This window comes from Leptosomus discolor, chromosome 15 (genome assembly GCF_034619465.1).
Source record: "Leptosomus discolor isolate bLepDis1 chromosome 15, bLepDis1.hap2, whole genome shotgun sequence".
Classification (NCBI taxonomy): Eukaryota; Metazoa; Chordata; class Aves; order Leptosomiformes; family Leptosomidae; genus Leptosomus; species Leptosomus discolor.
Genome location: NC_141405.1, coordinates 13,972,256 through 13,998,471, shown reverse-complemented (window position 1 = coordinate 13,998,471; position 26,216 = coordinate 13,972,256). Strand labels below are relative to the sequence as shown.

The following is a 26,216-nucleotide window of genomic DNA, read 5'->3' as shown; positions in this document are numbered from 1 at the left end:
TGCCTGGATGCTGACAGCTGGTCACTGGGCTTTTGTCCCCTGCGTCCCTGGGGTCACAAGTTTGCTATGACCCATGGCTGGTGCCAGGTTCCTGCACTGGCCCCAGCTTGCAAAGACAGCAAATGGGCAAGGGGGTCACTGTGGGCGGGTGTTTGCTGTATGTATGTATGTATACGTACATATATGTGTATTCTCACACGTACAGGAAGAGGGTGGCAGGCAGCCTAATCCTGTGCGTGATCAACAGGTATTTTCGGCAGCTAAGAGCCCTGGAGGAGATTGGCTGAAATAAAGGGTGCTGTGACACTGCCGGGGCCAGGAGACGGCAGAGGCTGCCCCGAACAGACGTAGTGGTGGGAAGCCAGAAGGGAGGAGAAGGAGGAGGAGGAGGATGTCGGCGCTCAGTGCGTTGCCTTTCCTGAAGCCCGTTCACCTGAGGTCCCCCCGGAGCTCGCCCGGGGGCCAGCGCCGCCACACGCTGCCTGCCAGCGAGTTCCGCTGCCTCAGCCCCGAGGACGCCATCAGCGTGTTCGAGATCGAGCGAGAAGGTAAGGGGCTGCCCAGGGAAGGGTCCTGCCTGGTGGCACTGGCTGGAGATGTTCCATCCCTTCCCTCCACTGGCCCCTTGTGCCCCTTGGGGGCACACCATAGTGGCAAACCCCCCCATGTGTGCCCTCGTGGGTGAGGAGGGAGGGAGCCAGCGGCTTCGACTTGTGGCCAAGCCACCACGGGCTCCTTGATGAGGTGGGGGAGGCTGTGATTAAGAGGGTGGAGAACCACAGCGCCCAGCTCACCCAGCTGCCCAGGATGGGGATGGTGGGAGGCGATCCAGGAGCAGGACCAGGCAGGTGGGGAACAGCTCCTGCCAGAGGCGAGCAAACAGGAGAGGGGGAAGGTGGGAGGAAGGACACCATGCTCAGCCTCCTGTTGCACAGGGGCACTTTGAGATGCACCCCCAGCAACCTCCCTGCTCCCCTCCATCCCAGGCACCCCCAGCTCCCCTCACCCAGGCTTACCAGCCCATTTCTCCCTCCTCTCCAGAATGCAAGGGCAGCCAGGGAGATGTCAGGCAGGAGGATTCATCTCAGCACCCGCTGCTGTAGCCCTGGAATCGGCAATGGGAGCGGGGAGCCGGTCTCTGGGCCGTGCAGGGCTGCCTCTGGAGGAGCAGAGCTGCTCCCTGGAGCCATCCACGTCCCTTACAGCTCCTTTAGACCAAGGAGGCAGCAGGACACATGTCATCTCTCCCCATCACATCCCACTTTCCCCCTGTACGTCAGTGCTGGGTGGTTTTCTGGGTCTAGGTGTCCTTGGTCCCGCTCGCTGTGCTCACCACCGTCCCCTTCCAGCCTTTATATCCGTCTCTGGGGACTGTCCCCTCCACCTGGACGAGATCCGCCATTTTCTGAATCTGTGCCCGGAGCTCTCCCTTGGCTGGTTTGAGGAAGGGAGGCTCGTGGCATTCATCATCGGCTCCCTCTGGGACCAGGAGAGGCTCAGCCAGGTAAGAGCTGGACTCTGCTCTTCCCAGCTTGCACACTGGGAGAGGCGCTGCCAGAGCCTGGGGATGAAGAGAAGCTGTCCAGGGCCCCGAGGCTGCTCACCAAGTCTTTTTCCAAGACTAACTGCTAAAGGGCTGCTCTGGTGGAAATGAACTTTCTCATTAATTAATTTTACTGATGCTGTTACAAAACATGCCAAGCAATTCCCCTCAACCTCCATTTTAAAATTAAAAAGCCTCCAAGGATGCTGGGGGGAGGTGAAGGGGGATGGCGCTGGGACTCTTTTCCTTTTTGGAGGAGGATGTGGACCCCATTTCCTTGTGGCGGGGAACCAAGACACACGCAGGATGGGACCCCCTGGGCCACACTAACCCCCGCTCCCCCCTCGGCAGGCGGCGCTGACCCTGCACAAGCCGCGGGGCACGGCCGTGCACATCCACGTCCTGGCTGTGCATCGCACCTTCCGGCAGCAGGGCAAGGGCTCCATCCTCATGTGGCGCTACCTGCAGTACCTGCGGTGCCTGCCCTTCGCCCGGCGCGCCCTCCTCATGTGCGAAGATTTCCTCGTGCCCTTCTACCAGAAGTGCGGGTTCGAGGCGCTGGGCCCCTGCGAGGTGACGGTGGGCGAGCTGGCCTTCGTCGAGATGCAGCATCCCGTGCGGGGACACGCCTTCATGCGCAGGAACAGCGGCTGCTGAGCTCCCTCCCGTCCAGCCCTGCCAGGGGTGAGGCTGGAGAGAGGCTGGGGGTGGCGGGTAAGAGGCTGCGACTCCTCTCCATCCCCGCCGTGGCTCCCCATCTTCCCCAGCTGGCCCTGGCTACAGCTACTCCCCCCTTCTGCCACATCTGCCTTCCAGCCAGGAGACCAGCCTGGTCCCATCCCAGCCCTGCAGACAGAAATCCCCTGCCTGACCCCGCTGGAAGCACTGACACCCCCGCCCCAGTCTCTGCTTTAGCCAGGGCTGTGCTGGGCTGCAGGGCCATGTGCCCCCCAGGGAGGGAAAGGCGTTGTATAAGGGGGGGGCTCCGCTGGTTTAAGGGCGCTCACAGCCATGTTTTGCTGAGACACTCGGCAGAGCCCGTACATACGTGTGCCCCCAGCCCTGCACCCCCTCCCACCGCCACCAGTGAAGCACACCACAGCCAAGCCCTCCCCTAGCAGCCCCCAGACCAAGCAGGGGTCCCCAGCAGCCACCCCCTGCCTGCAGACGTCTCTCCAGACCCCCTTGAAGCGCAGCCCCAGCCCACAGCCACCCCCAGCCGCACGTTGCAGAGCCTCCCTGGGGGGGACCAGTCCAAACCAGTCCCCTTCACCTGAACCCAAAACTGGCCCAGGACAAGCCTTCTGCAAACACCTCGGGATGCCGTGAAGCAGCAAATAAAGACATGGCGGTGGTTTTCTATGCAGCCCGTGTGTGTTCCTGCCTCTGCTCCTCGTCACAACAGCCAGAGGGAGGGCACCAGCCGGCATGATGGGAGCCATCCAACACCCCTTGGGGCATCTCAGCTCTGGGGGAGATGGGGCAAATCCAGCCCCAGGTCATTCAATGAAGGGTGGGATACAGGCGGGGGGGGGGGGGGCTCTGCCCTTGGGCAGGGTCAGGAGGCTCCGTGGGTCTTTTTGCTCCAGCTATTTGGCTTCCCCTTCTGCTCGAGGGCCTCCAAACCCTGTCCCCTCCCAGGGGACAGTGCAGCCCTGCACATCAGGGCATCGGCCTCAGGCACTCCCATCTCTGCCTCCCTCCCTGCCACACCAACCATCACCAAACCAAACAGAACTCCCTAAAAGTGTCGTGTCCCCACGCCCGAGAAGGGAGAAGAGGCCTTGTGCGTCTCATTAAATACAGGTAGAAATTTATTAAGGGGGGGAAAAATCCACAGCTTTTAAAAAAAGTATCAAAAGAGACAAATGAGGTGAAATGTCTGTCTTTGGCAGGAGCAGCACCAGAGGGACAGAGCAGGGCTGAAAACTGGCCCATGGTAGAGGGAGGGATGCAGGTGCCGCAGAGCTCCTGAGGTCACCTGGAAAGTGGTTGTGGATAGAGGGAGCTGAGCTCCCAGCCCTTGAATACTCATCCCAGGACATCCTGGCTGGGGGATTCACACTTTCCCCCACTTAACAGTGCTGAGACCCACCACTACCACAGAAACAGATACCAGGGGAGAGAGAGCCCGGCACCGGCTTCGGTCCAAACCAGCCCAGAGGAGTCACCCGGACCCCAGGAAGGACGTGCCTTCGTGCCACGGCTGGTGGGAAGGAGGAGAAAATGCTGGGACAGAAGATGCTGCAGATGAGCAGCTCAGGGCTGAGGGCAGGCGGGGACGTGCAGCCTCAGGCAGGGAAGGGGGAAGGCGACTGCCCCATCCTGCGCTTCTCCATCTGTCCAGCACCGTCTGAGGCAGGGAGGGTTACCTGGGCCTCTATGCTTTGAAAAAGGGAGAGAGCTAACAGCAGAGACGAGGCAGAAGTGAAAGGTGGGAGCACAGAAAGCTTCCCGAGGGGTCTGTGGGCTTCAGGAGCAGCCACACAAGCCCCCCCCCAGGTGTTTTTCTCCATGCCTCCCTCCAGTTATGGTGCTACAAAGGTGTTACGTGCCACTTCTCTGCTTCCAAAAGGGAATTTCACTGAAATAAAGGGAAGAGAAGCCCCCCTCCCCAAGTCCTGCCTCTCCATCCAGTGAGGAACATGGGTGGGGAGGCACCAGCCTCCTTCCGTGGCTTCAGGGGTGCATCAGATGCGAGAGCTGGACTGAAAAATACCCTTCAAAGCTCAGCTCTGAACACCTCGAAGCCACGGCAGAGGCCCTGGGGAGCCCAAAGTGGGGGAAAACCTCAGCCTAAAGAGCTGCAGATAAAAAAAAAAAAAAGTGCCCCTGCAAAAAAGGGGGTCATGTTCACAGTATGAGCTGTGCCCGGGGGCACCGAGGCAGGATGGGGCCCAGGCAGAAGACCGCGGTAGCTTCATTCCCGGGTGCTTTCAAGGCCCCTTGCCCCAGGGCTGGGAGCCCAGCCTGGCTGTGGACGTACCAAAATCCCGCTTCCCTCAGCCCTTTCCCCACGCAGACATCAGCTAGGGTCGGTCCTCAAACCAGTTATGGCTTTTCAGTGCCAAGAGGCAGCCCCCAAAGGGGTGCAAGGCAGGGGGGGCTCCAGCCCTGCTCCCCACTGCATCTCCAGCATCGAACAGGGGGCAGCCCATAGCCACCAGCCCCGAGGATGAAGCCGTGCCCAGGTTCTGCCCCATCCCAGAGCAGCCGCTGCCATCTCCTGCAGGCTGGGGAAGACCCACCCCATGGAAAGCATCACCACCGGCACCTCTCCCAGCCCCGGGGTCAGTGCAGGACCTGCTCCAGCTCGTACTTCTCACAGAACTTGCTGGTGAAGGGCAGGCAGGTGAGATACTCCACCCAGCGCCAGTTCACGGGGTAGACGTAGAGCCAGACCACCAGCGAGGCGAAGAGCCCCACGAAGACCAGCAAGGAGACGATGATCATGGCTCGCTTGCGGTACTTGTCCACCGTGCCGAAGGTGATGTAGGGGAGGAAGGCGAAGGAGAGGAGGAGGCCGCTGAGGAAGCCGAAGAGGTGAGCGATGTTATCGATCCATGGCAAGAGGCCGCAGATGAAGAGAAAGAGGACGATGCCGAAGAGGTTGAGGAAGGCTTTCCAGGGTTTCTCCAGCACTTGCCAGCTCTGGAAGAGTTCCACGAAGAGGCAGGCCAGCAAGCCAAACTGGGACCCGGCAGGACCCACCTGTGGGGATGGGGGAAGTCATGGCTGGACCCTGAGCACATCATCCCTGACACGTCGCGGCTCCTGCAGCCCCTCCAAGGGCTGCGCTCACACCAGTGCGAGGCTCAGGGGTGGGAGCCCTGGCACGGGAGGAAGAGGAGGGGAGCACGCTGGTGCTGTTTTGGCAGAGCCGGTGCTTTCCGTGACTCAGCAGCCAGGCAGCATCACCCCCTCCCAGGCCACAGCCCACCCCCCCCCCCCCGGCCTGACGTACCCCCGAGGGGGGATTAGGGCGCTCGCCGTGATCTCATTTAAAGCCCGGCAGGGTTTCGCTGCCAGCAGATTAGCCATCTGCCCGGGGACCCCGCACGCACACCGACACGTGGCGACGCGTGACCCACGCAGCATGTGCAAACCCCACACGTGGGGCAGAGACACCCCCCCCCCCCCCCCCCACGGGGGCACCCGCCTCCCACCCACGCCCTGCCATGGCAAAACCTGCCTGGGGATGAGAGCTCTGTGCTGCAGCTCCCCCCCCCGCCAAATCTGCCCGGACAGGGATGGGGAGGGGTGCCCTTTGGTCCCTAGGGAGCTGGCTGGGTTTGGGGTGATGCGGGCAGAGCCCCACGCCCCCCAGCCCTCACCTCCGCCCTGTACGGCAGGAAGATGGCACTGGCCAGGTTGCCCGTGATGCCACTGAGGATGAAAATGATGGAGATGCGATGCCAGCCTGCCAGCTTCTCCAGGTCCCTCAGCACTGTCATCTGGAAAGTCACCGACACCAGGCAGTGGATGATGCTGGGGGGAAAGACCCTGCGTTAGAGACCCCTGCCCTGCCAGAGCCCCTGCCCAGCCCTCCCAACCCGCTGCCCCGGGGCACGAGACATCTTACTGAACACCCTCCACGCGTCATTGTAGTCTGGGGGCGTCCTCCCCTCTTCTCTCCCAACCCACTGGAGATCACAGACCACCCCAAGGGATACTCTGGTCCCCAGTCCCCCCATCCCCCCCTGCAGGGGGCCGTGGCTCACCCGGCGTGCAGGAACAGGGACAGCCACAGGCGGTAGAACTGGTCGGGGACCTCCGGGTTGAGGAAGGGCAGGAGGCCGCAGACCTCGTCCAGGCAGTGCACCTGCAAAAGCGGGTGGGGTTGGGGGGTGAGGAGGGCTCGGCCCACACCCCAGCGCCGCAGGGAGCGAGGGATGGGTCACAGGGACGCGCGGCTGATGCCACGTGTCAGCCGTGGGGAGGACCCTGCGTGGTGCGGGGCACCCGCAGGTGCTGGGGAGGGAGCAACTGGGCATCCCCAGTGCCCCAGGAGATGCTGAAGGGCCGTTTGCCTGCCCGGGATGTGCCTCTCCCAGGGACGCGGTGCTGCACGGGTGAGGCTGGCTCAAGCCCCATGTTTCCTCCTGCTCCACACCAGCAAGGCCGGCATACAGCGGCAGCAGGAGTCCAGCCGACAGCCCGGCAAGTCCCTTGCCCTTTGCATCCCCCCCCAGCACACACCCATCCCAACCACAGCCCAGGAACCTCGAAAACCCTTTGGCACCAGCACAGCGACGCACGACCTGGCGGCTAGCATCGCCTCCCGCGTCCCCGGCCCCGCTCACCTGCGAGCAGAGCGTTGCTTCCTCGTGGAAGTAGCCGTGCATGAACTCGCAGTACTCCCGCGTCGTGATCTCGCAGCTGGGCAGAGGGCAGGCGGCGGGCTCGCTCGGGGCAGGGCTCGCTCCCTGTTCCCCCCCCCCGAGCATCCCCCTCCGCTCCCGGCAGCCTGTCCTGCCACCACCGTGCTTCCCACCCCCTGCAAGACTCTGCGACCTCCCTCGCCCCCTGCCACAGCTCTAGACGCCGACAGGGCAACAACAAGCAGCGGGGCAGAGAGGGGAGCCAAACCCACGCCAGGTGTGTCGTGTCCCCCCCCCCGCTGTGACCCACCTGCCCTTGGTGCCGATGCAGCAGGGCCTGCCCTTGATCTGGCAGTCCATGTGGGCGAAGCCCGTGTGGTTGGTTTTGGTCTCGTAGGTGCAGATCTAGAAGCAGGAGGGAGGGAAGCCGCGGGCAGCGTCTAGCCCCAGGCTCCCCCCCCCCCCCCGCAGCCCCCTGCCCAGCTCGCTGCCTGCTGTGCCTCCCACGGAGGACGTCACCACGGTGCCACCCAGCTCGTGGTGGCACCGGGCTCTTACCGGCCACTTGGTGATGTCGTCTGGCCACACGTGGGGTGGGTTGGACGCCGGCTCCTCGCACGTTCTGGCAGGAGGAAGGGGGGGGTGTGTGTGTATGGGGTGTGTGTCAGGACAGGTGTCCCTCAGCACATCCCTCCCCCCAGACTAATAACGCCCCCTCAGGGATGGGCTGAGACCTGCCCCTTCCCCTGGCTTGGGACGGATCCTGCACCTTGGTGTCCTACAACACCCCCCAGCAGCACCCTCCGCAGCTGAACCCCACGGCACTCACATCTGTCAGACATCCCCATCGACACCCTGTCACAGCATCACCCACCCCAGCAGAGCAGGGGGCCAGCACAAGACAACGGTGTCGCCCATTGCTGCCTATGTTTAGGCAGGACCCCACCTCAGTTCCCCCACTGATTCCCTCTTCCTTATCACCCTCCTAGGGTGTCTAAGAGCCCTCCAGCCCCTCGGACAAGCGAATTCAAGGCATCCAAGCTGGAAACGCAGCCCTAGGCAGCACCTCCGGCGTGCCCTGCTTACAGCCGGGTGACTGCACCCCCTCTCCCCACCCGTCACTCCTACCTGGGGTCCTGGTGGCACACAGCCCCCGACGTCCGCTTCTCACCCAAGCCCATGGCCGGCGCGTTGGTACCCGGCCACTTGATGAACGTCGCCAGCGTCTCCTGGGGAGGACGAAGCGATTGAGGACGCGGCAGCAAACACACTGCTCTGACCCCACGCACATCCTGCCCTGGCGCTGTGCAGGGGGGACATGGTTTCCCCCTTCTCCCCAGGGACCCCCAGCACTTCCCGGTGCCGGTGCCGGCGGCACGCACCGAACAGTCCTGCGGCAGGGTCTGGATGCAGCCCGAGTTGTCGTTCTGGACGCAGCAGCCGGAGCCGCGCTCCCGGTCCCGCTCACGCTGGATGAGTCGCTCCACCTGCTGATCCTTCCGGATGCAGGGGGAGAACTTGGCTCCCAGGTGGATCAGGTCGATCTGGGAGGGAGATGCCAGTCCAGGGGATGCTCCATGGCCCCCCCGGCACCTCCCCTCCCACTAACTGCCCCTGGAGATATCTCAGCAGGGCCAGGAGGACCCCACAGGCAATAGCCCTGAGTCTCCATTACCCCAGCGGGGGGAAGGTGGGCAGGAAGGGGAGGAAGTCTCTTCTGACCATCCCACCATGATGCCACAGCTCTGGAAAGCGCTGCTGAGCCCCCAGCCCAGGCTGGGACTGAGCAGCAGGTCTCAGAGGGATGGGGACACTGAGGGTCCAGGGCAGCAGGCTGGGATGAGGGGTTGAGCTCTCCCCTGGGGAAGAGGAGCACCCCAGGGACCCCCCTCGGCCGGGGCAGGGGGAGCAGAGGCTGGTGGAGGGCAGAGGGGCAGTGCTGTGGCAGAGCCCTTACCGAACTGGGCCCGATCCAGAAGTTCTCCTGCTGGATGTACTTGACGCTCTCGTAGACGCCCTTGTTCCTCAGCACCTGCCGAGCCAGGCCAGGGTCAGCTCCTGCCGAGGGGGCTGGCGGTGTGGGAGTGCAGCCTGCTCTCCCTCTGCTCATGGGGGGCTGAGCAGCCCCCTTCATCCGAGGGGAAGGGCTGCTGCATCCCACCAGCAATGTGGGAGGGAGAGCAGCTCTGCTGCCAGCACGCAGGACGCCGCAACACGCTGCTGCTCGTCCAGCACACACGGACCCTCTGCCCTGGCTATTTAATCACAGAACGGTTTGGGCTGGAAGGGACTTTAAAGGCCATCTAGTCCAACCCCCCCTGCAGTGAGCAGGGACATCTTTAGCTCGATCAAGTTGCTCAGAGCCCCGTCCAACCTCACCTCGAACGTTCCCAGGGATGGGGTACCGACCACGTCTCTGGGCAGCCTGTGCCAGTGTCTCACCACCCTCATTGTAAAAAGTTTCTTCCTTATTATCTAGTCTAAATCTGCCCTCTTTTAGTTCTTCTCTCTTCTCCAGGCTGAATAACCCCAACTCTCTCAGCCTGTCCTCACAGGAGGGGTGCTCCAGCCCCCTGATCATTTTTGTGGCCCTTCTCTGGACTCGCTCCAACAGGTCCATGTAGTTCTTGCGCTGAGGACTAATGGAGCCTCTCAAACAGCAGGAGCCAGCAGCACCCCAAGATGCTCCCAGCCCTAGCAGGAAGCACAACAGCACGGGACGCTGGTGGTCACGGTCCCCCTAGGAAGATGGATGCCTGCTCTTCTCTCCAGCCCAGGTGCCAGGGCAGCAATGCGGCTGGCTGCAGGTTCCCAGGACTAACCCTAGAGGGAGGATCACCCCTCCCAAGTGTTGAAGGCACCTCCCAGACACCAGCCTGGCTTTCCTCGGCAGCTAGCCAGCTGCCATTTCAGAGCCACACATGTCACCGGAGAGCTGGCAGGGGATGGCCCTGGTCAGTAGCTCTTAAACTTACTAACTCTGTCGTCACGTGCTGGGCGAAGCCGATGGGGGCGATGCCGTAGGTGCTGATGACCAGCAAGGTGATGAGGATGTGGACAAAGGTGATCCAGTATGTGAAATAGGGCCTGCAGAGGAAAGGACCCAAAATTTGAGCAGCTCAAGGGTGGCTGGGCAAAGGGACGCCGCAGTCCCTCAAGCCCTGATCCCCAAGCATCAAGGGGGACACACATCTGAGTTACAGCTGGGGAGCCCCAAGGAGCCTCACGCCCATCCCCAGCCCATCAGTCCCCCCCTCACCGGTGGCTGTCGGTGATCTCCAGCTGTGACTGCACGATGCTGCTCAGGCTGCGGCGGTACGTCCTGTTCAGGCACTTCCCCACCACCCCCAGCCCGTAGTAGCGTTTCTTGCGGTCGAAGGCGAAGTGCTTCACTTTGGAAGCAATGCGCCTGCCCCGCCGGGGAGCCGGGCCGGCACCAGTGGAGGCCGAAGAGAGCTGGACACCCTCCCTCCTGCAGAGAGAGGAGAAACCCATCACGCCTGCCCAAAAGGGACCAGCTCAGAAATACCCCACAGGCAACCCCACAGCCACAGCCCAGAGCTGGGGAAGGCTAGAAGATGCCTGGGATGACGACTAGGGGCACCTCTTGGCTTCAGCCTCCTAGGAGCACACCAAAAGTGCCCAGCGCCTCGTGGCAGGGATGGCTGGGGACATTGTGCTGACCGCAGCAGGGGACCTGGGCAGCCTTGGTGGCAGCACCACCCGAGAGCTGGTACTCACGTGGTGGGCTGCTCCACCTCGGGGGACACCCTGGCCTCCTCCCCCACGGGGTGCATGCGTAAATACGTGGCTGATAGAGGTGGCGACTCGAAGACGTCATCGGGCATGGAGTACATCTCGTCGTGCATGTCCATCTGGAAGGAGGACGGAGACGCGTGCTTGGATGCGTGCAGGGGGTGAGAAACCTCCCCCTGCCCAAGCGTGCCCATCACCAGGGCAGCTCGGCTCCACCAGGCTCCGGAGCCTGGGCAGGGGGTGGTCCCCACGGACATCCCACTAACTGCGCTTCACAGGGTGCGAAACGTGCCCACGATGGCGGCGTCGCTCCCTGCCACCCTGAAGGAGCGTCACCAAGACCAGGGCTCCGCAGCGCAGGGCACGGTGGCCACCGATGCCCCTGCTCCAGGGACAGGGCGAAGCACCGACACGAGGGTCCCTGACAGAGCCCTGCTCCGTGTCCAGCCCCCCCGCGAGGGCACCGGGACCCCTCCCCGCTCCAGCGGCTGGTGTGGAACGGTGCTTGCCTTGCTGAAGAAGGACGAGTCCAGGGTATCGGCAGCGTCCACCATGTCGTCGTCCATGAAGCTGGGGAACATGAAGCTCCTCTTGTTGCTCCTCTGCTTGGGAGCCAGCGGCTCCAGGACAGAGCGTCCCTTTGGCAGAGGAAGCAAATGAAGGTAAGCAACCAGAAGCCCCCCAGTTTTTGCAGCACTGAGGGTTTCTTGTAGCCTCCCTCCCCAAAGCTAAGCATTAAAGCCCAACCGGCTGCCATATCCCCCCACGTGGGAAGGGCAGGCAGCAGGAGCTGGCAACAGATCCTGCCTTGAGCTCCTCAGAACCAGCGCTGGACCATGACCGTGTTAGTCCGCACAACAAGTGAACTCTAAATCCCCTGCTTGGTATCAGTCCTGCAAACCTGACCTTGAGGCTTGCCCAGGGCTCCCCAGGGGCCGGAAAGCCACTGGAGAAGCTTCCCCTGCAGCAAAAGGTCTCCTGGCTCCTCAGCGGTAAAACACAGAACCTGCTTTTTTTCTAGGGATGCTGTGCAAGATAGTTCTACTTTGGTGGTCCAGTTTTCACCAAAACTTCTCTTTTTAAGCAGAGCTCAGGTTAAAAACCACGGACTTCCCCTCTCAAACCCACCCTGGAGAGAGGGCGGTCTCTGCGCAAAGCAAAAAGCCAAGAAGCAAAGACGATGGGTGAGGGACAGCGCTGAAACCCGAGTCAGGAAGAAGATGACCCCCCCATCCAGCTCCCCAAAACTCACACGGAGAAGGGCTGCGGCCGCCTTGAAGCTCATGTGGGCAACAGACTCCCTCTTCCTGCGCGGCAGGCGGCTGTAGCCGGAGCGGATGCTGTTGAAGGATGCCAAGGAGACGACGCCGGGGGTGACCGGGGGCAGGACGTGGTGGGGTGTGTGGGGACGGTCGGTCTCTTCGGGATGGCGGAAGGGACGGCCCCTGGCCAGTGGGTCCACGATCTGGAGGAGGGAAGAGGTGTCAGTGCTGGAAAAGCAAGGCTGGGAAATGGACCCCGTGCCCTGAGCTCTACCTTGGGCATCTTGGCAGGCTTGGGTGACTCGGTGCCTTGGAAGGAGGGCACCTCCTGGCTGGGCAGCTCCATGTCGCGGTAGGCAGGCTTCAGCTTGCCGTATCTCATGCTGCAGTGCTGCAAGCTCTTGCGTTGCCACTGCTGCCGCTTCCCCTCCCAGTCGCTGCTGATGCCAAACCATTCCGCCGTGCCCCTGGACACACGACGGGAGCGCTTGTCACCCAGCTGGTCCCTGTCACCCCAGGTACTGCCATCCCCTCCCCAGGCATCCCCTCCGGGAGGTGATTTGGGTTGGGGTGCCTCAGTTCAGCCCGCAGCGGGGCAGTTTTGAACCGGCTATGGGTCCTGGGGAAGGGATGGTGCAGAGGGGTCGCTGGCCTTTGGGTCTCTCTGGAGAGGTAACTCCTTCAAGACTTGCACCTTGCACGGGACAGCGCGTCAGCTCTGGGCTGCAGCTCCAGGTGCTTGTGAACGTCCTACATAAAAGGGGCTGAGAAATTTCCCCAAGGTACAAAACAACCGTGTGAATTAGCACTAAACAATTCTGCTGCAGGATCATCCCCAGGCAGACACCAGTGAGTCAAAGCAGAGTCGCACGAAACCCTCCAAGGCGTTCCCTTCCGAAATACGACTCTATCCCTACCCCAAGTCCTCTGCCGGTACCCACAGCCACAACAACCTGATGGGGACTGAGGGACCCCTCTGCTGACGGAGCCCCCCCTGCCCTCCCACCGCCGCTCTCCAGCCCTCACTTGCGGATGCTCTGGGACAGGGACGTCTGCCGGCGGAAGCCGGGCTGGCGCTCCGAGCTGTCGCATCCCTTCGAGCGGGGCTCCTGCAGGCTCTTGCTCTTTCGGTAGATGGGGACTTTGGAGGGCTGGAAGGCAGAGCAGAGCGTTAGGGACAGGATGGCATGGGGTGGTCCCCAGGGACAGCAGCCCCCCACTAAGCCCAGTACAGGATGGACGCAGCTCCCCGTCACTCACCTCCTTGCGGGCACCATCCTCCTCTGCCTCGCGGGGGGGGATGATGATGGAGAGGTTGGGGGGCTTCTTGCTCTGCAAGCGGCTGCTGCTGGAGTGGCTGCCCCCGTTCTTGTTGCCGGCTGACATCTCGGGCCGGCGGTGGTTGGCAGGCTGGGAGGGTGCAAGAAGTCAGCGACAGGGGAAGAAATACCTCCCCAGGAGCTTGGGGGGGGGGGGCGGGGGGAGAAAAGCTGGGTCCCAGCAGGAGATGGGACCTCACCAGTAGGATCTCACCACCCTCAGCCCCCTGTGACACGGGCTGTGGTGCTGAGACCTCGCCACCATCAGCTCAGCTGCTGTGTCCCCAAAACCCGCGCGCCCTCCCCGGGTTTGGGTGGACAGGAGGGCTTCCAGCACCCACTCGCTCGCAGACCCCCAGGACCACCAGCACCACCCCTTCACCTGCCGGGAGCAGAGCGAAGGATGGCAGGAGTGACAGGGTCAGAGCACCCCCATCACCCGTCAAGATGCACCCGACTACGTTGGCACATGTATGGGAGACACGGGGCGATCCCCGCAAGCCCTGGCCAGGCCCATGGCACACAGCCGTGGCTCTTGGACACGTGGGCGCTGGCCCCCGCGATTTGGCACAGTGAGGGAGCCAAGGGGAGCGCTGCAGGCGCTTCTAGGGGGGTCTGCAAAGAGCTCACCATGCCCATGCAGGGCAGGGTGGGAAGGGAGGGGACACAGCCAGGCGGGGGACATGCAGAGCCTGAAAACACCCGATTCACATTCCCACCTGCACCACAGTTCCCAGGCAGGGGATGGCTCCTGCCATAGCGAGAGGGGCTGGGGCAGCCTGTGCCACCTCTGGCCGTGGAGCTGGGACCCGCCATGTGTTGGGTGTCCCGTGGGAGTGGAGATGCGGGACGTCCCTCCGGCACGTGCACACATGCCAGGCTGGGAGACTGAATCCTCCCCGACACCACGTGCAAGGAGGGGGAAGCTTAACAGCCAAGTGGTGGCTAATTCCTCAAGCAATCACCTCCCGAGGGTCCCTGCAGCCCTGCTCTACCTGGCAGGACGTGTCAGGAAAGGTAATTCCATCCGAGCACAAAGGAGCCAGTCCCAGATCCCATTAGTGGCTACGGGGACTCTTGAAGGGAGGCACGGCCCCCTCTGGCCATGTGTCAGCACCCAGGGGACTTGCACAGGTCTTAGGAGCATCCCCACAGCAGAGCCATGACCACGGGGATCGTGCCACGTGTGGCATGCACCGAGCCCTGCCGTGGGCCGGCCCCGAGGACCACCATCCCCATGAGATCTGCTCCTGAGGAGAGATGGAAGCTGGCCCTCTGCACCCGAGGAGGATGGCAGAGTCCTATGGGGGGGACCAGGCTCCTCTGCTGCCACCCACCACCAGTGAGTTTGAGCTCAGAGTCCAACGGTGCCACTGGCTGCAAAACTCCAGCTCAACTCATGGGCCTGGCCCCTCTCTCTGCCCAGGACCCCAAAAACCAGCCCAGCCATATGACCTCATACCCTGCTCTGCTCTCACCAGATAAGGGTGCTCAAGCAGTCAGTTGGGTGATCGAGACACCCCCTCCAACCCCTCTGCAACAGGGTCCCCCCCTTGGCAGCACATGCCCGAGCAGGAGGCAGGCACAGGGGTGCTTTTGTGGCTCCCCCAGCACAACCCTCCCCTCAGACCCCACTACAGGCAAAGCCTGGCTTCAATGGGGTCCCTGTGGGACCAGCTCCCTGGGGACATGGGAGCCCAGAGGCAGTGGCACTGCCCGGCTCCTGGGCCAGGGGACAGCCTGCTGCTCCTGCCTGCCCCTGCACGGCTTCAAATGGATGCTGGGCTGGTTGGGGTACCGCAGGGCAGGGGTGGGCTGAGACGCTGGGGAGATGAGTGTGGCAGGGGGAATGCCAGATGCAGCCCGAGTGGTAGCTTCACTAAAACCCCTCCATCGAGGGGCACCAGCAGCCCCAGCTGACAGCAAGGCAGCACCCTCATTCCCAAACTAACCCTGCTCCTCTCTGGCCTCGGCAATAAATCAGTTCATGGTGGGGATCCGGATGGGAAGATGCAAGGAAGCTGTGACACAAACGCCACTAGGACCAGGCGAGATGCTGCTGGAAGCAGCGCCTGTGATGGCAGGCAGCACCTTGGCATGCTGCCTGCCTCCCCTCCTCCCCAGAGGCACTGAAGCAGCACCCTTGGGTGCTGCCAGAAGCTCAGCTGCTGCCTCACCCCTCACTGCCATTCAGTGCCAAAGCCAGGAGCAAAATGCCCCCAGATTTCTCCTGGGGGCTCAGCCAGCGTTGGTCCCCACCGGGGTCTCCCTACCTCATAAGAGTGGCAGGGACCCCACGCAGCGCGTCTCGATGGCAAACACCCGTAGCGGCCGCCTTCCTCTTCCTCCTCCTCCTCCGTCCTTCATGCACGGGAGCCCTGGGGCACAGCCAAACTCCTCCTGCTCACCTGTTGGGGAGAAAGCCTGCCATGAAAAGCCACGCGTGGGAAAGCCGACGAGGGCTGCAGGAGCATCCCAGGTGGAGGGAGAGCCGAGCTCAATGGCTTCCCAGGCCCCGGGGACAGGGCTGCTGGCGGCCGGACACCGGGGACATGGACCAGCTGCTGGCGCAGGGTGGGAGAAGGAAGAAAAGCCGCCGTTTGCAGCGATGCACCTTGCTCCGTGGCAGGGGATCCACGCAGGGCAGGCAGGGAGCTTTGGCCCGCTGCTGCCAGGCAAGGCTTTTGGGAAGCGAGACACCCGCAAAGAGCGGGCACCGAACACCCGTGCCTCGCCGAGGTATTTAATAGCTGCTAAGCTGGGAGAACGCCAGCCAGGCGGTCCAGCCCCAGCAAGCAAAACTTTCCATCCCACTGGAGACGCTGTTTGTTTTCCTCCCAGGGCAGCCAGCAATGAGCTAGAGATGCCAGCTGCTCCAGAAAGCTGGGAATGGGAACACACTGGGGTTGGGGCGAGCCCTGGGACATCCTCGCCCTCCTCCACGACTGGGGAAAGAGGGGTAGGGTCCAACACAGCCACAAACACAGAAATCGGAGCCCGACTCTGTTGTTCAGAGGTGCAAGAGGACACTGCGCTCTTGCATGACCCTGCTCTTACACCCCTGCCCCGAAATCCCATCCCTAGTTGCTCCCATCACACCCCAGGCAGGCCTTGGCAAGGACCCCCGTGCTTCCCGGCGAAGCAGGCTTGCAGCACATTTAAAAGCCCGGTCCCGCTCCCCACGAGCTCCCCACGCAGCGCGGGGGGAGGGACGGACCCGGCCTCCCCCCCGAGCCGCGGGCGAGGTGACGCAGCTCCCGGGGGAGCTGGCACAGCCCAGCGGGCACCTGCTGCCCCGGTCACGCGGCACGGCCGGAGCGGTTTTCACGGCTCTGTGCATTAACGCAATATTTGGCTCCGAGAGGGAGGGAGGGAGGGAGGAGGGGAGCAGCACCCGAGGGCTGAAACCCCCTTGGCCACATGGGTTGGGGGCAGCGGCCAGCCCCTGAGCACAGACGCTGACCCACAAGAAGTTCGACCCAGTGCCAGCTGGAGAAATCCCCCGGGAACGGTGCTGGGAAGGCATTTTCCAGCTCCCCACGTGTTTGGCGCTGGCACCCAACCCGTCCGGCACTGGCACCGCTCTCACCCAGCGCGCTCAGCGTGAGAACGGGCCAGCGGCGCCTCTGCCCAGAGCAAGCCTGCCACAAGCTTGGCCCTCCGGGTCCCCTTCGCCCCCAGGTCCCCTTCCCCCTGCCAGCCCTGGGATGGAGGCCTATGCCACCAGGAGCATCGCTCTCTGCCCAGCAGCCCCGGCACCAGCACCCCATTGGCAGGGCACAGCCCGGCTGCCCCTCGGCGCTGGCGGCTGTGGGTCCCCAGGGAGTCTCAGCCCGGTCCCCAGGCGCTCGTGGTGGACATGGCGTCTCGGCCCTGGTGACAGGAAAGGGAAGTGAGAGGCGACATGCTGAGTTGGCATAAGGGGGACAGCTGTGTGAACGCCCTGCCGTGGGGACAAGGTGGTGACAGCAGCAGGGGGGTGACAGACACGGGACTCAGCACCCACGAGCGCATCCCGAGCTCGGCAGAAATTGTGCTTCGAGCTGTAAGAAGGGTCCTGGGGGCAGTACAGTGCTGCTTCAGGCTGGAAAAGATCTCCAGGGAGAGAGAAAAATGCACCAGAGACGCTGCCATCACCCGTGAGGGAGTAATAAATGAGCAGGGGGGTGGAGGGGGGTAACCTGGTCTGGTCAATACAAAGAGATCCCCCACCATCAACATCTTCCCTCTCAAAGCTCTCTTGTCCACTGAAGCTCACCAAAGCCTGACATCCAGCAGCGAGAGACGTGGCCCATGCTCCAGCAGCAGGTGGGGGAAGCCTCCATCCCCTCCCAAGAGGGCAGGTGTGTTGAGGTCACTGGTGAGCAACTGGGACGAGGTTTTAGTCTTCAACCAGGCAAGGCATGGGGAGGGTGACCAGGGCTGGCTCTCAGCCCTGGGGTGAATCATGACAGATGCTGACCCGAGGAAGCACACCCAAGGAAAAAGCGATGGAAAAAGTGACGTGGCTCGTACGAGGCCTCACCGCGGGACACGCCGAGGTGCTCCGAGCAACACGAAGGGACCATCAGCAAGGGCAAGAGGCAACCAGCAGAGCAGAGCTGGGGACAAGCCAGCACAACCATCATATGAGACACCAGAGACAACCCTGCCCCGGTCAGAGAGGGATGTACGCAGCACACGGCGGGTGCAGAGGGGCTCGGAGGAGGATCGGGATCGCTCTCCCAGAGCCTGTTGCCGTGGGGGGAGGCAGCATTACTGGTGCTGGAATAAATGTGTATCAGACTGGTGCAATTAAGCTGGGAGGAGAAAGCAGCTCTGAGCCACCCAAGGGTGCGGGGCTGGGAGCAGGACCCCCGTGAGCACCCAAGCACCCATCACCCTGAGCACGATGAGGCCCGGCTCTTCCCTTTCCATCTCCGTAGGGGAGAAAAGGGGTCAGCGATGCTGCAGAGCCCCCAAAACACCCCCGACGCTCGCACCCAAGAGCGCATTAGGCAGAGCGTGCTGCTGCCACACGCTAGCGGCTGCCCATAAATGATTCATGACTGCGTTAAAGACCTCTCTCAAGGCTGGAGCCTCGTTAAAAGGTGCTCCCGGTTATTAAGAGCCGCTGATAGGAAAGTCAGTCGGTCCAATCGCTCCCAGCATCGAGCCCCCACAGACTCACACCCAAGCAGAGGCCCCCGAGTGGCCGCCCAGCACCTTCCCCCCCCTTCCGCTCCCTTTCTAAAAGCCTTTTACCATTTTCCAGTCTCAAGTTTCAGATCGGAGAGAAGCAGCCCAGCACAAACAGCGCTTGAAATGAGAAGATATTATTGGAAAAAAAAAAAAAAAAACAAATGAAAAAAACCAAGCAAAAAACCCCAAAATAACAAACAAAAAAACACTCAAAAAACTTCTAGGATGGGGAGCTAAAAATCTTAATATTTTTCTTTCTTCTCGGAAAGCCCAGACCCGTGTGTGCCTCATTCCCTCGCGGACCCACTCAAATGGGGAGAGCTGAAGAGCACCGACCCCCAAGCTGAGGAGCAGCCAGGCTCTGTCTGCCGCCTCTCTCCTTTCAACCTCTTTTTGTGCTTTGAGTATTTAGGCTGTTTTTTAACGAACAAAACACACTTCATGGCACCGCTGGTGGAACCCTCCTGCCCCTAAGGGACTTCATGTTCCTGTACAGCCCCATGCCCACGGCACAGAACACCCCCCCAGCCCACGCATGGCCGTTTCACAACCTGGCACCACGACACCAGGCTGACTTCTTTCCTCCTCCCACCACAGAGAAGGCAACTCCATCTTTTCCCCACACGTGCCAACGCTACCGCAACGGGACCCGTCAGCAAACCTGCAAGACGCAAGGTTTCCCTCTGAATTTTGAGAGGGGACCGCTGCGTTTCAGGGGATATTTTAAGCTGCCCCCTCCCTCTCCCACATCTCTGAGCCGCGCGGTCGGCACCGACACCCACGGGAGCTTTCCTTCCCGTCTCCGGCACGGATGCTGGGGTGGCAAGACGGGGTACAGACGCCTGACGGGCGGCGAGAGCGCCTGGCTGGTCCCCGGGGTGCGCCAGCAGGCACCTCGCCCACGCTGCCATCAGGAAATCCTCTCCCCATTTTCTCCGGCGGGCAGGACGTTGGGCAACCGCAGCAGGTTTGTTCAGCCCGGGCGCGCTCGGAGCTGCGCGGCACGCCCTGGATGGCAGCAAAGCCACCGGGGAGATCGAGCGTGCGGCCGGCCCGGGGGGCTGCGCTGGGGGCTGCCGGGAGAGCCCTGCCTGCCCGCGGCGAGAGGGAGCGCCCCTTGGGCACGGCAGCCATGTGCCGGGCTCCCCCGCTGCGAGGGTTTGATGGCCGGGAGCGCCTGTGGCCCCGGTTTCTCCGGCAGTCCTGGGTGACGCCACTGGTATGTGCATGGAAAGGGAAGGATTTGCCTGCGGGATCTGGGAGCAGGTGGAAAGAGCCACGCGGAGGATTTCCCACCTCCTAGCTGCAGCCCGTTTCCCACCCTCATTAATTTTTACCAGTGCAACGACACCCATCCCACCCCGGCAGAGCGAGTGCCAGCACCCGAAGGCTTTCCGACCAACTGGGGTGGGCAGGCAGCCCCGGTGAGCCCGGATCCTTCTGCCCACCCACCCCACACCTCTCCACTCCCCCTGCCCAGGGGGTGCACGCACCCTCACAGCGGAATAACCCCCAAAAGGCAGCACCGCACAAACCCACTCTCTGCCTCCCGTGGTGGGGACGCACTGGCCAGGGCGGTGGGTGCTGCTGGAGCGGCCATGGCTGCGCAGGGACACCCCCAGCCCACCGGCTGTTTCCTCAGGCTGGACCCAAGCCAAGAGGGGGACAGGCACGTGGAGGCTTTGAGTCACCCCAGCGGCTTCGGAAAGAGCAAAGGGCAAAAGTCTCCACCGAGGGAAGCAAGGGCGACTCCACCGGTGAATACACAAAGGGGTCAGCTGCTCCCCAGCACTCTCCAGATCCAAGGAAAAGCTCTTTTCCAGGCACCACACAGATTCCCCAGGTTACCAGGATTGATTTAACTTGGTTTTATCTAAGAACTCAGTAATTACTCCAAGCTACTCCGATTCCTCATTAGCTTGGCTTAAACACGGGGTGCATGTGTGTGACGGTGCAAGTGCTTTGGCCCTGGCTGTGCCTTCTGGAAGGGGCTGAGGGGTCCCAGGTCCTTATTTACCCAAGGCAAATGGGGCAGCCTGGGATCCCCATGCTGCAGGTCATCACCAAGTAGATTCTCGCTTCCCACTTCAAAGCAAAACTCTTGGTGCAAGAGGACAATGAGGATGGGGGACACACACACACATTTCTTCCTCCGGTTTTTCTGCAAAACACTCATTGTGACAGCAACTCTTGGCACAAGGGCTCAGGTCGGACTTGCAGACCTCCCCAGTCCCCCACTGCCTGTTTTGGAGAGCACTGAGCCACCTGGAGCAGCACCAGGCTGGGAGAAACGCCCCATATTTGCAGAGGGTTCCCTCACGGTGAGCTCCGTGCACCACCGCGCCACGTGGGATGCGGCAGTGGGAGGTGGTGCTCAGCCCCACGCATGAATTTGGCTCACCCCAGGCACAAGATGAGCCCTGGGCTGGTGGCAGGATACGCCCCCTCGGCTAAAGCTCCCTATCTCTGGGAACAGGCTCCTTATCTCAACATGGCCCTTTCAAGGCTTGTACAACGGGGCTGCTCGCCCCGCTGGCCCCCCATGCAAAGGGAGAGGCCTGGGTGGACACCAGCGTTCTCCTTTGCTCCCCCGCTGGGGCCAGCAAGGAGAGGGGACAAGGACCTTGCGGTGTCCCTTTGTGGCGTGGATGAAGGTGGCACCTCTGCCTGCAGCGGGCTGGGGGTTGCCCCTTGGACACCTCATTAAGCCTCAGTGCTCCCCCAGCCCCAGCGCAGCCCGGGGAGGCTGCTCCCTGCCCACCCCTCCCTCCTCCCAAGCACCAGCAGCCAAATGTGGGCCACTCCTTGGCCTTGTTTCCTTCACTCCCGATTGCCACAAGGCCAGAAGCACCCAGGTCCGCACCCTGCAGAGGAAAAGCCCAACTGGGAACAGCTCATCCTCATCCAGCTCACGCCCAGCACGGGGAATCCTACACTCACCGCTGCCTACGGGAACCGCACGATGCTCTCCCCCCACCGCAGCATCGCCGCGGACCTGTGCCAGCAGCGCACTTTGCAGCCTCTCGGCTGCCAAGAGCTGGTGGTGGGGTCTCCCCCACCATCCTCATGCCCGCCATCCCACCCCAGGGATGCTGCGCCCACAGGGAAGCCACACAGCTCACCGCAGGGGCTGGAGATGCTGATTTTTAAGGAGCCGTGTCCGTGTCTTCCCCAGAAGCACTCGGACTGGGTTAAGCCACCACGTGCATAAGCCAACTTCACCCTGGTTATGGCATCACCCACGGAAAAGCCTTACGCCAGCAGCATGGTGCTGGTCCTGGCAAGACTTCCCTGCTCACGCCATGGAGGAGCAGAGGAAAGGGCAGGACGTGCCAACGCCAAGCGTTGGGGATTCGCCCCAGCTGCCCATGAGCACGGCGTACAGCCTTCGGGCTTACACGTTAGGGGAGGTCACTCCCAGCCCTGCCCTGGCATTCCTGCAGGCTGCCGAATTACAGGGATAACCGCGTCAAATCCCCGGCACAAGCTGCCACATGATGCACGGGGAGCGAAGGCAGCCCCACGACGCTGCTGGCAGCCCCCGGCACAGGAGGAGGAGGGCACCAGCACATTGGGCATCTCAGGGGGCACCAGCCACATGTCCCCCGCCCTGAGCAGGTCTGTCAGACCAGACAAATACATCAGGAATTATTATTTTTAAGCAAAAGGCCAATGAAAAAAAAAACCAACACGGACTGCCAGAAGGAGAAGCCCATTGCCCTGGGAGCTGCAGCAGCCCAAAAACGTGCCCGTGGACAGGAGGGGTGGCACTGTGGGATGGCTGGGCACACGGCAGCCCCCGGGACAGGAGCATCCCATTGAGGAGAGACTGGCCACACATTGCCCAGCCAAGTGGGTCACCGCAGGACTGGACATCCAGCACAGAGGCTGTGTGTGTCCCCGCTGGCACTGGCTGATTTCCCCCCCCCGACCCGAGGGCAGCAGCCCAGGAAAAGGCTGAGGAGCATCGCTGGGCACTTGCCCTGTGCCCTGTCGCAGCCTCTGGCACGACGGGCATCGAGTGAGCTGGTTTGCACCCACCGTCCTTCCCCCTCGGGGTATGGCCACAGCGGCAAGTCCTGCACCGGCGGCTGCTCAAGCTCCCCTCGAGGCGACAAACAGTGGGTTTTACAGGAGACCTTCACACTTTCTGACTCATTTGTAGCATTTCACAGCTGGGGAAACTGAGGCACTGCAATACGAGTCCCTGCCTTCCCACCCTCCCCACTCAGGGAGCTGATCCCTTCCCTGGGCAGCTTGTGAGGACTTCAAGGAAGTCCTTACAATTCCCCCAGATTCAAGTTACTGGAGGACGAAGGAGAAGGGGGGAAGCCCTCACGTACAAACCCCATAAATATTTGATTTCCACAGGGGGTGCAGGCTGCTCCCCTGCCCTCCCAAGACAGTTATTTGGGGGCTGTCCCTGCCCCGAGCTAATGCAACACACACCCCATGATGTGCAGGTCCCTGAGGATAAGGGGGACACGGGGGTCCTGCACGGTGGCCATGCAGAGGGCAGGGTTGGTCCCAAGACCTTCCCTAAGGCATCCTCCTCGGGTCTATCCCCCACCCCAAATGCCTCATAAAGAGAGCAACCACCAACCAACCACTTTCTGTTTTTTAAGAAATGGGGATTAAGTGAGAAAAAGGCCACCAGTGCCACCAGCTTCTTCCATACTCAGTGCTCACTTGGAGGCCGGGAAATGACCGTAAGACAAAGCACCGCACGGTCCCAAACATGGTCCCCACAAGTCCTGGATCCTCCCAGTTAAAAGGGACCGTGCCCACCCCTGCTGGGGGCTCGTCACGTTACCCGACATCTCCCAGCCCAGCAGGGCAGCAGGCACCAGCGGTCATTAAAGAAAAAGCTCTTCAAGAGAAGAAGAGTTTATGATCCCATCACTTGTGGGCTCATCTAGATTTAAGCAGTTAGTTTTCAGCCTTCACTAACTGACTCTTTTGGTGCAGAGCCCCTGCCAGCTCCAAGGCCATGCTCGTGCCAGGCTCAGGTCCCCGCACGGCTCCCAGTGCCCGTGGGAAATGTGGAAATGTCTCGGGAGCCCCGTGCCAGCCTGGGCAGCTCGCGGGCAGGGCTGCCCACGCTGCAGGCAAAGGACAGCAGGAGAAGGACTAGCCCCCTCCTCGCAGAGCGTGGGACGTTGCCACGGATGCTTTAGGACCAAGGCTCCCACCGCCCCCCACGAACCCCCCACCAGCATCGGTGCTACAGAGGCAGGGACACTCCCCCACCGTTTTGACTCCAAGCTCATCCCGAGGGTTGTTTCCAGATCGAAACCAACAACCTAAGGGAAGGAATATGGATAATAAGGATTTATTTGGGGGATCCCTCAGCTTCAGTGCAAGAGCTAAATGGGAGCAGCAGCGAAGAACAAAACACAGACCTAGAAGACAGCCACGTGCTCGCCCTTCCACCCAGCGCAGCCAAACACCGCCTGAATTCCCCAGCTCCCCCCGTGCATCCCAAGGAGGGCAGCCCCCCCGAAGAGAGACGACCCAGCCAGCCCCCTTCCCCATCCATTTCACGCCCCTGTGCTCCACACCCCCAGCCTCCGAGCTGCTCTCCCAGCACCCACTGGACTCTATTGTTCCTCCTGCCGGCATCCGCGCTCCAGCAACCCCGATCTCGCACATCAAGCGCTCACACGTGCGCCCGAGAGCCACACCAGGCTTGCAGAATTTGTACTGGGGTGGCTGTTGCGGCGTCCAACCCCGCTCTCCCCCCACTGTGGTTTACCCTTTCTCACCCCGGGGCTCGCAGCACCTCCAGGTGCAGTTTCCAGCGCAGCTGCAGTGATGCCAGAGAAAGCAGGGGGAAGGCTCCCGAGGTTTGCTTTGGTCACCCGCTTTCCAGCAAACCGGAGCAAACCAGGCAGAAGCTGCCCCTCCAAACGAGCAAGCAGCAATAGGTGTTAATCACCCCGTTAATTGTAAAGGAGCTCGGAACAGCGGTAGCCACTTGCGAAGCCAACGGTGCCTGGGGTAGAGCAGGCGGAGGCAGCTCTGGTTTCTCCTGGACACGGCTGCAGTTGAACCCTCCAGCTCGTTTTGAGGGTGGGACATTTCCACGAAGCTGGTTATTTGCCACTTGGGAAACAGGTAGGAGCCAAAGGATGCTCCTTCAGAGGGCACGACAGAGGGAGCCGAGCCAGGTGGCACTTCCCCGCTCAAGACAGCCGTGGGACTGGGGCAGGATGCACTCCCAAACCCTCCAGCTGGGCCGACGTGCTGTGAGCCCAGGGCATCGCCGATACGATGAGCTCACCCTGGAAATCCCCGTGAGTGACCCTCCAGGACTCGGGCCCACACAGGCAGGAGAACGTCCCGGCCCCCCGCAGCGGGAAGGATGGCGCCGTGCTGGGGAAGAGGGCAGGCACTTCCTCTTGCTGCAGGGACCCAGCGGCGACAATGCAGCCTCTCAAGTCCCCTTACCCCCGCAGAGCAGGGGCACGGGGAGCTGAGCGAGAGCTGCAGGGTCTCAGACCACCGCGGGCACCGCCATCCGGCTGCGGGCAAGCCCGGAGGAACAGCCTCTGCCTGGTCCTGCTGGCCTGGCAGCAAGGCAGGGCAGGACCGGGGTAAAGCTGAGCCTTACCCCTGCCCCAAAACCGCTGAGGGCCAACCGCGAAAAACCAACTGGCTAAAACACCCGTGCCCAGCCCCCCTCTGCTCCTTGTGGGATGCACATATGGATGCGGGATGACCTGATCCTTCGGATCTCAAAGGGGTTGGTTGGTCTGCAAAAGGCTGGCGACGGCGCTCGCCGCTCCAGGCAGCACGTGTGAGCATGCCAGAGCCTTCGAACCAAACCTCAGCCCAGCAACACCAGCAAAGCCCCGCCATCGGGGAGGGCGATGCTCTCGGGCAGAGCGGGAGCGGGCAACAGAGCCGGGCACCCTCGCCTGCCCCTCACGCGTGGCTTCGAGCCTGCTGCCGCTTCCGAAGGGCGCTGCCAGCCCCGCTCGCCTGGAAGGGGAAAACCCACAAAACAAAACCAAAACCCGCCGGTTTATCGGGCCATCGGCTCCAGAAAGTAGGTTAGGGCTTTCCTCCCCAGCCTGGGCAGGGGAGTGGGCAGGGCCCCCACCCTTCGCCGCTTCCCCTCCGCACGGCCGGGTCGCCCCGCCGGGACACGCACCCGCTTCCCCCCGTGATGAAGCGGAGGAAGAGGAAGGTTCCCCCCCGCCTCCATCCCTCCGGGCTGCCCACCCCAGGGAGGGAGCGGGGGGCACGGCGGTAGCCCGGGCAGGTGGATCCACGCCGCTCCCCTTGACGCCGGCAAAGAGCCGCCGAGGGGCAGGGGAAGGCGCCCACCCCCGCGGGGCCGGTACTCCGGGCCGGCCCGAGCGGCCGCGGGGCGGAGGAGGAAGCTGGCGGGACGCGGCCGGTCACAAAGCAGCAGCAGCGAACCGGGCGGTCACAAAGCGAAGCGGCGCGGAGGCACCGGGACCCCCCACCCCGCTCCCACCCGCGGCCCCGCTCACCTCGGCGCGGCCCCGCTCCTGCTCCCGGTCCCGCTCCCGGTCCCGCCGGCACCGGCCGCCGCTCGCCACCGCCTCCACCTGGGCCGGGCGGGGCCTGAGGGGGCGGGGCTTCCTGGGGGCGGGGCCTCGCGGAGGGGCGGGGCCCCTTCTGGGGCGGGGTCTCCTCCCGGGGGCCCGCCCCGCAGAGCGCCAGCCCGCGGCGTCACGCGTGGGGGCTCCCGCGGGTCCCGCCCCCCCCCCCCCCCCCCAAGGCCGCGCACCGGAACCCGCGGCCCCGGGTGCTGCGGGACTCCGGCGGCGGGGAGCGGGGGCGGGCACTACCGGGACTGAGC

General features: G+C 62.7%; 2 protein-coding genes across 2 annotated transcripts; one reads left to right on the top strand and one right to left on the bottom strand.

Annotated features, from left to right (window-relative positions):
- The first annotated feature begins 391 nt into the window (after nucleotides 1-391).
- On the top strand, nucleotides 392-2,200 carry AANAT (aralkylamine N-acetyltransferase). Its single transcript, XM_086473760.1, has 3 exons — nucleotides 392-548; nucleotides 1,350-1,504; nucleotides 1,895-2,200. The coding sequence occupies exons 1-3, from the start codon at nucleotides 392-394 to the stop codon at nucleotides 2,198-2,200; spliced, it is 618 nt and encodes a 205-aa protein (XP_086329886.1).
- A 1,139-nt stretch (nucleotides 2,201-3,339) lies between these two features.
- RHBDF2 (rhomboid 5 homolog 2) lies at nucleotides 3,340-25,912 on the bottom strand. The gene is made up of 19 exons (XM_086473862.1): nucleotides 25,885-25,912; nucleotides 15,475-15,609; nucleotides 13,143-13,292; nucleotides 12,909-13,033; nucleotides 12,157-12,349; nucleotides 11,873-12,085; nucleotides 11,130-11,258; nucleotides 10,606-10,739; nucleotides 10,124-10,336; nucleotides 9,840-9,951; nucleotides 8,822-8,896; nucleotides 8,247-8,408; nucleotides 7,993-8,093; nucleotides 7,423-7,486; nucleotides 7,175-7,269; nucleotides 6,847-6,922; nucleotides 6,265-6,365; nucleotides 5,878-6,031; nucleotides 3,340-5,254 (listed from the first exon to the last, which is right to left on the bottom strand). The coding sequence occupies exons 3-19, from the start codon at nucleotides 13,266-13,268 to the stop codon at nucleotides 4,835-4,837; spliced, it is 2,493 nt and encodes an 830-aa protein (XP_086329988.1). The 5' UTR covers nucleotides 13,269-13,292; nucleotides 15,475-15,609; nucleotides 25,885-25,912; the 3' UTR covers nucleotides 3,340-4,834.
- Nucleotides 25,913-26,216: the final 304 nt, after the last annotated feature.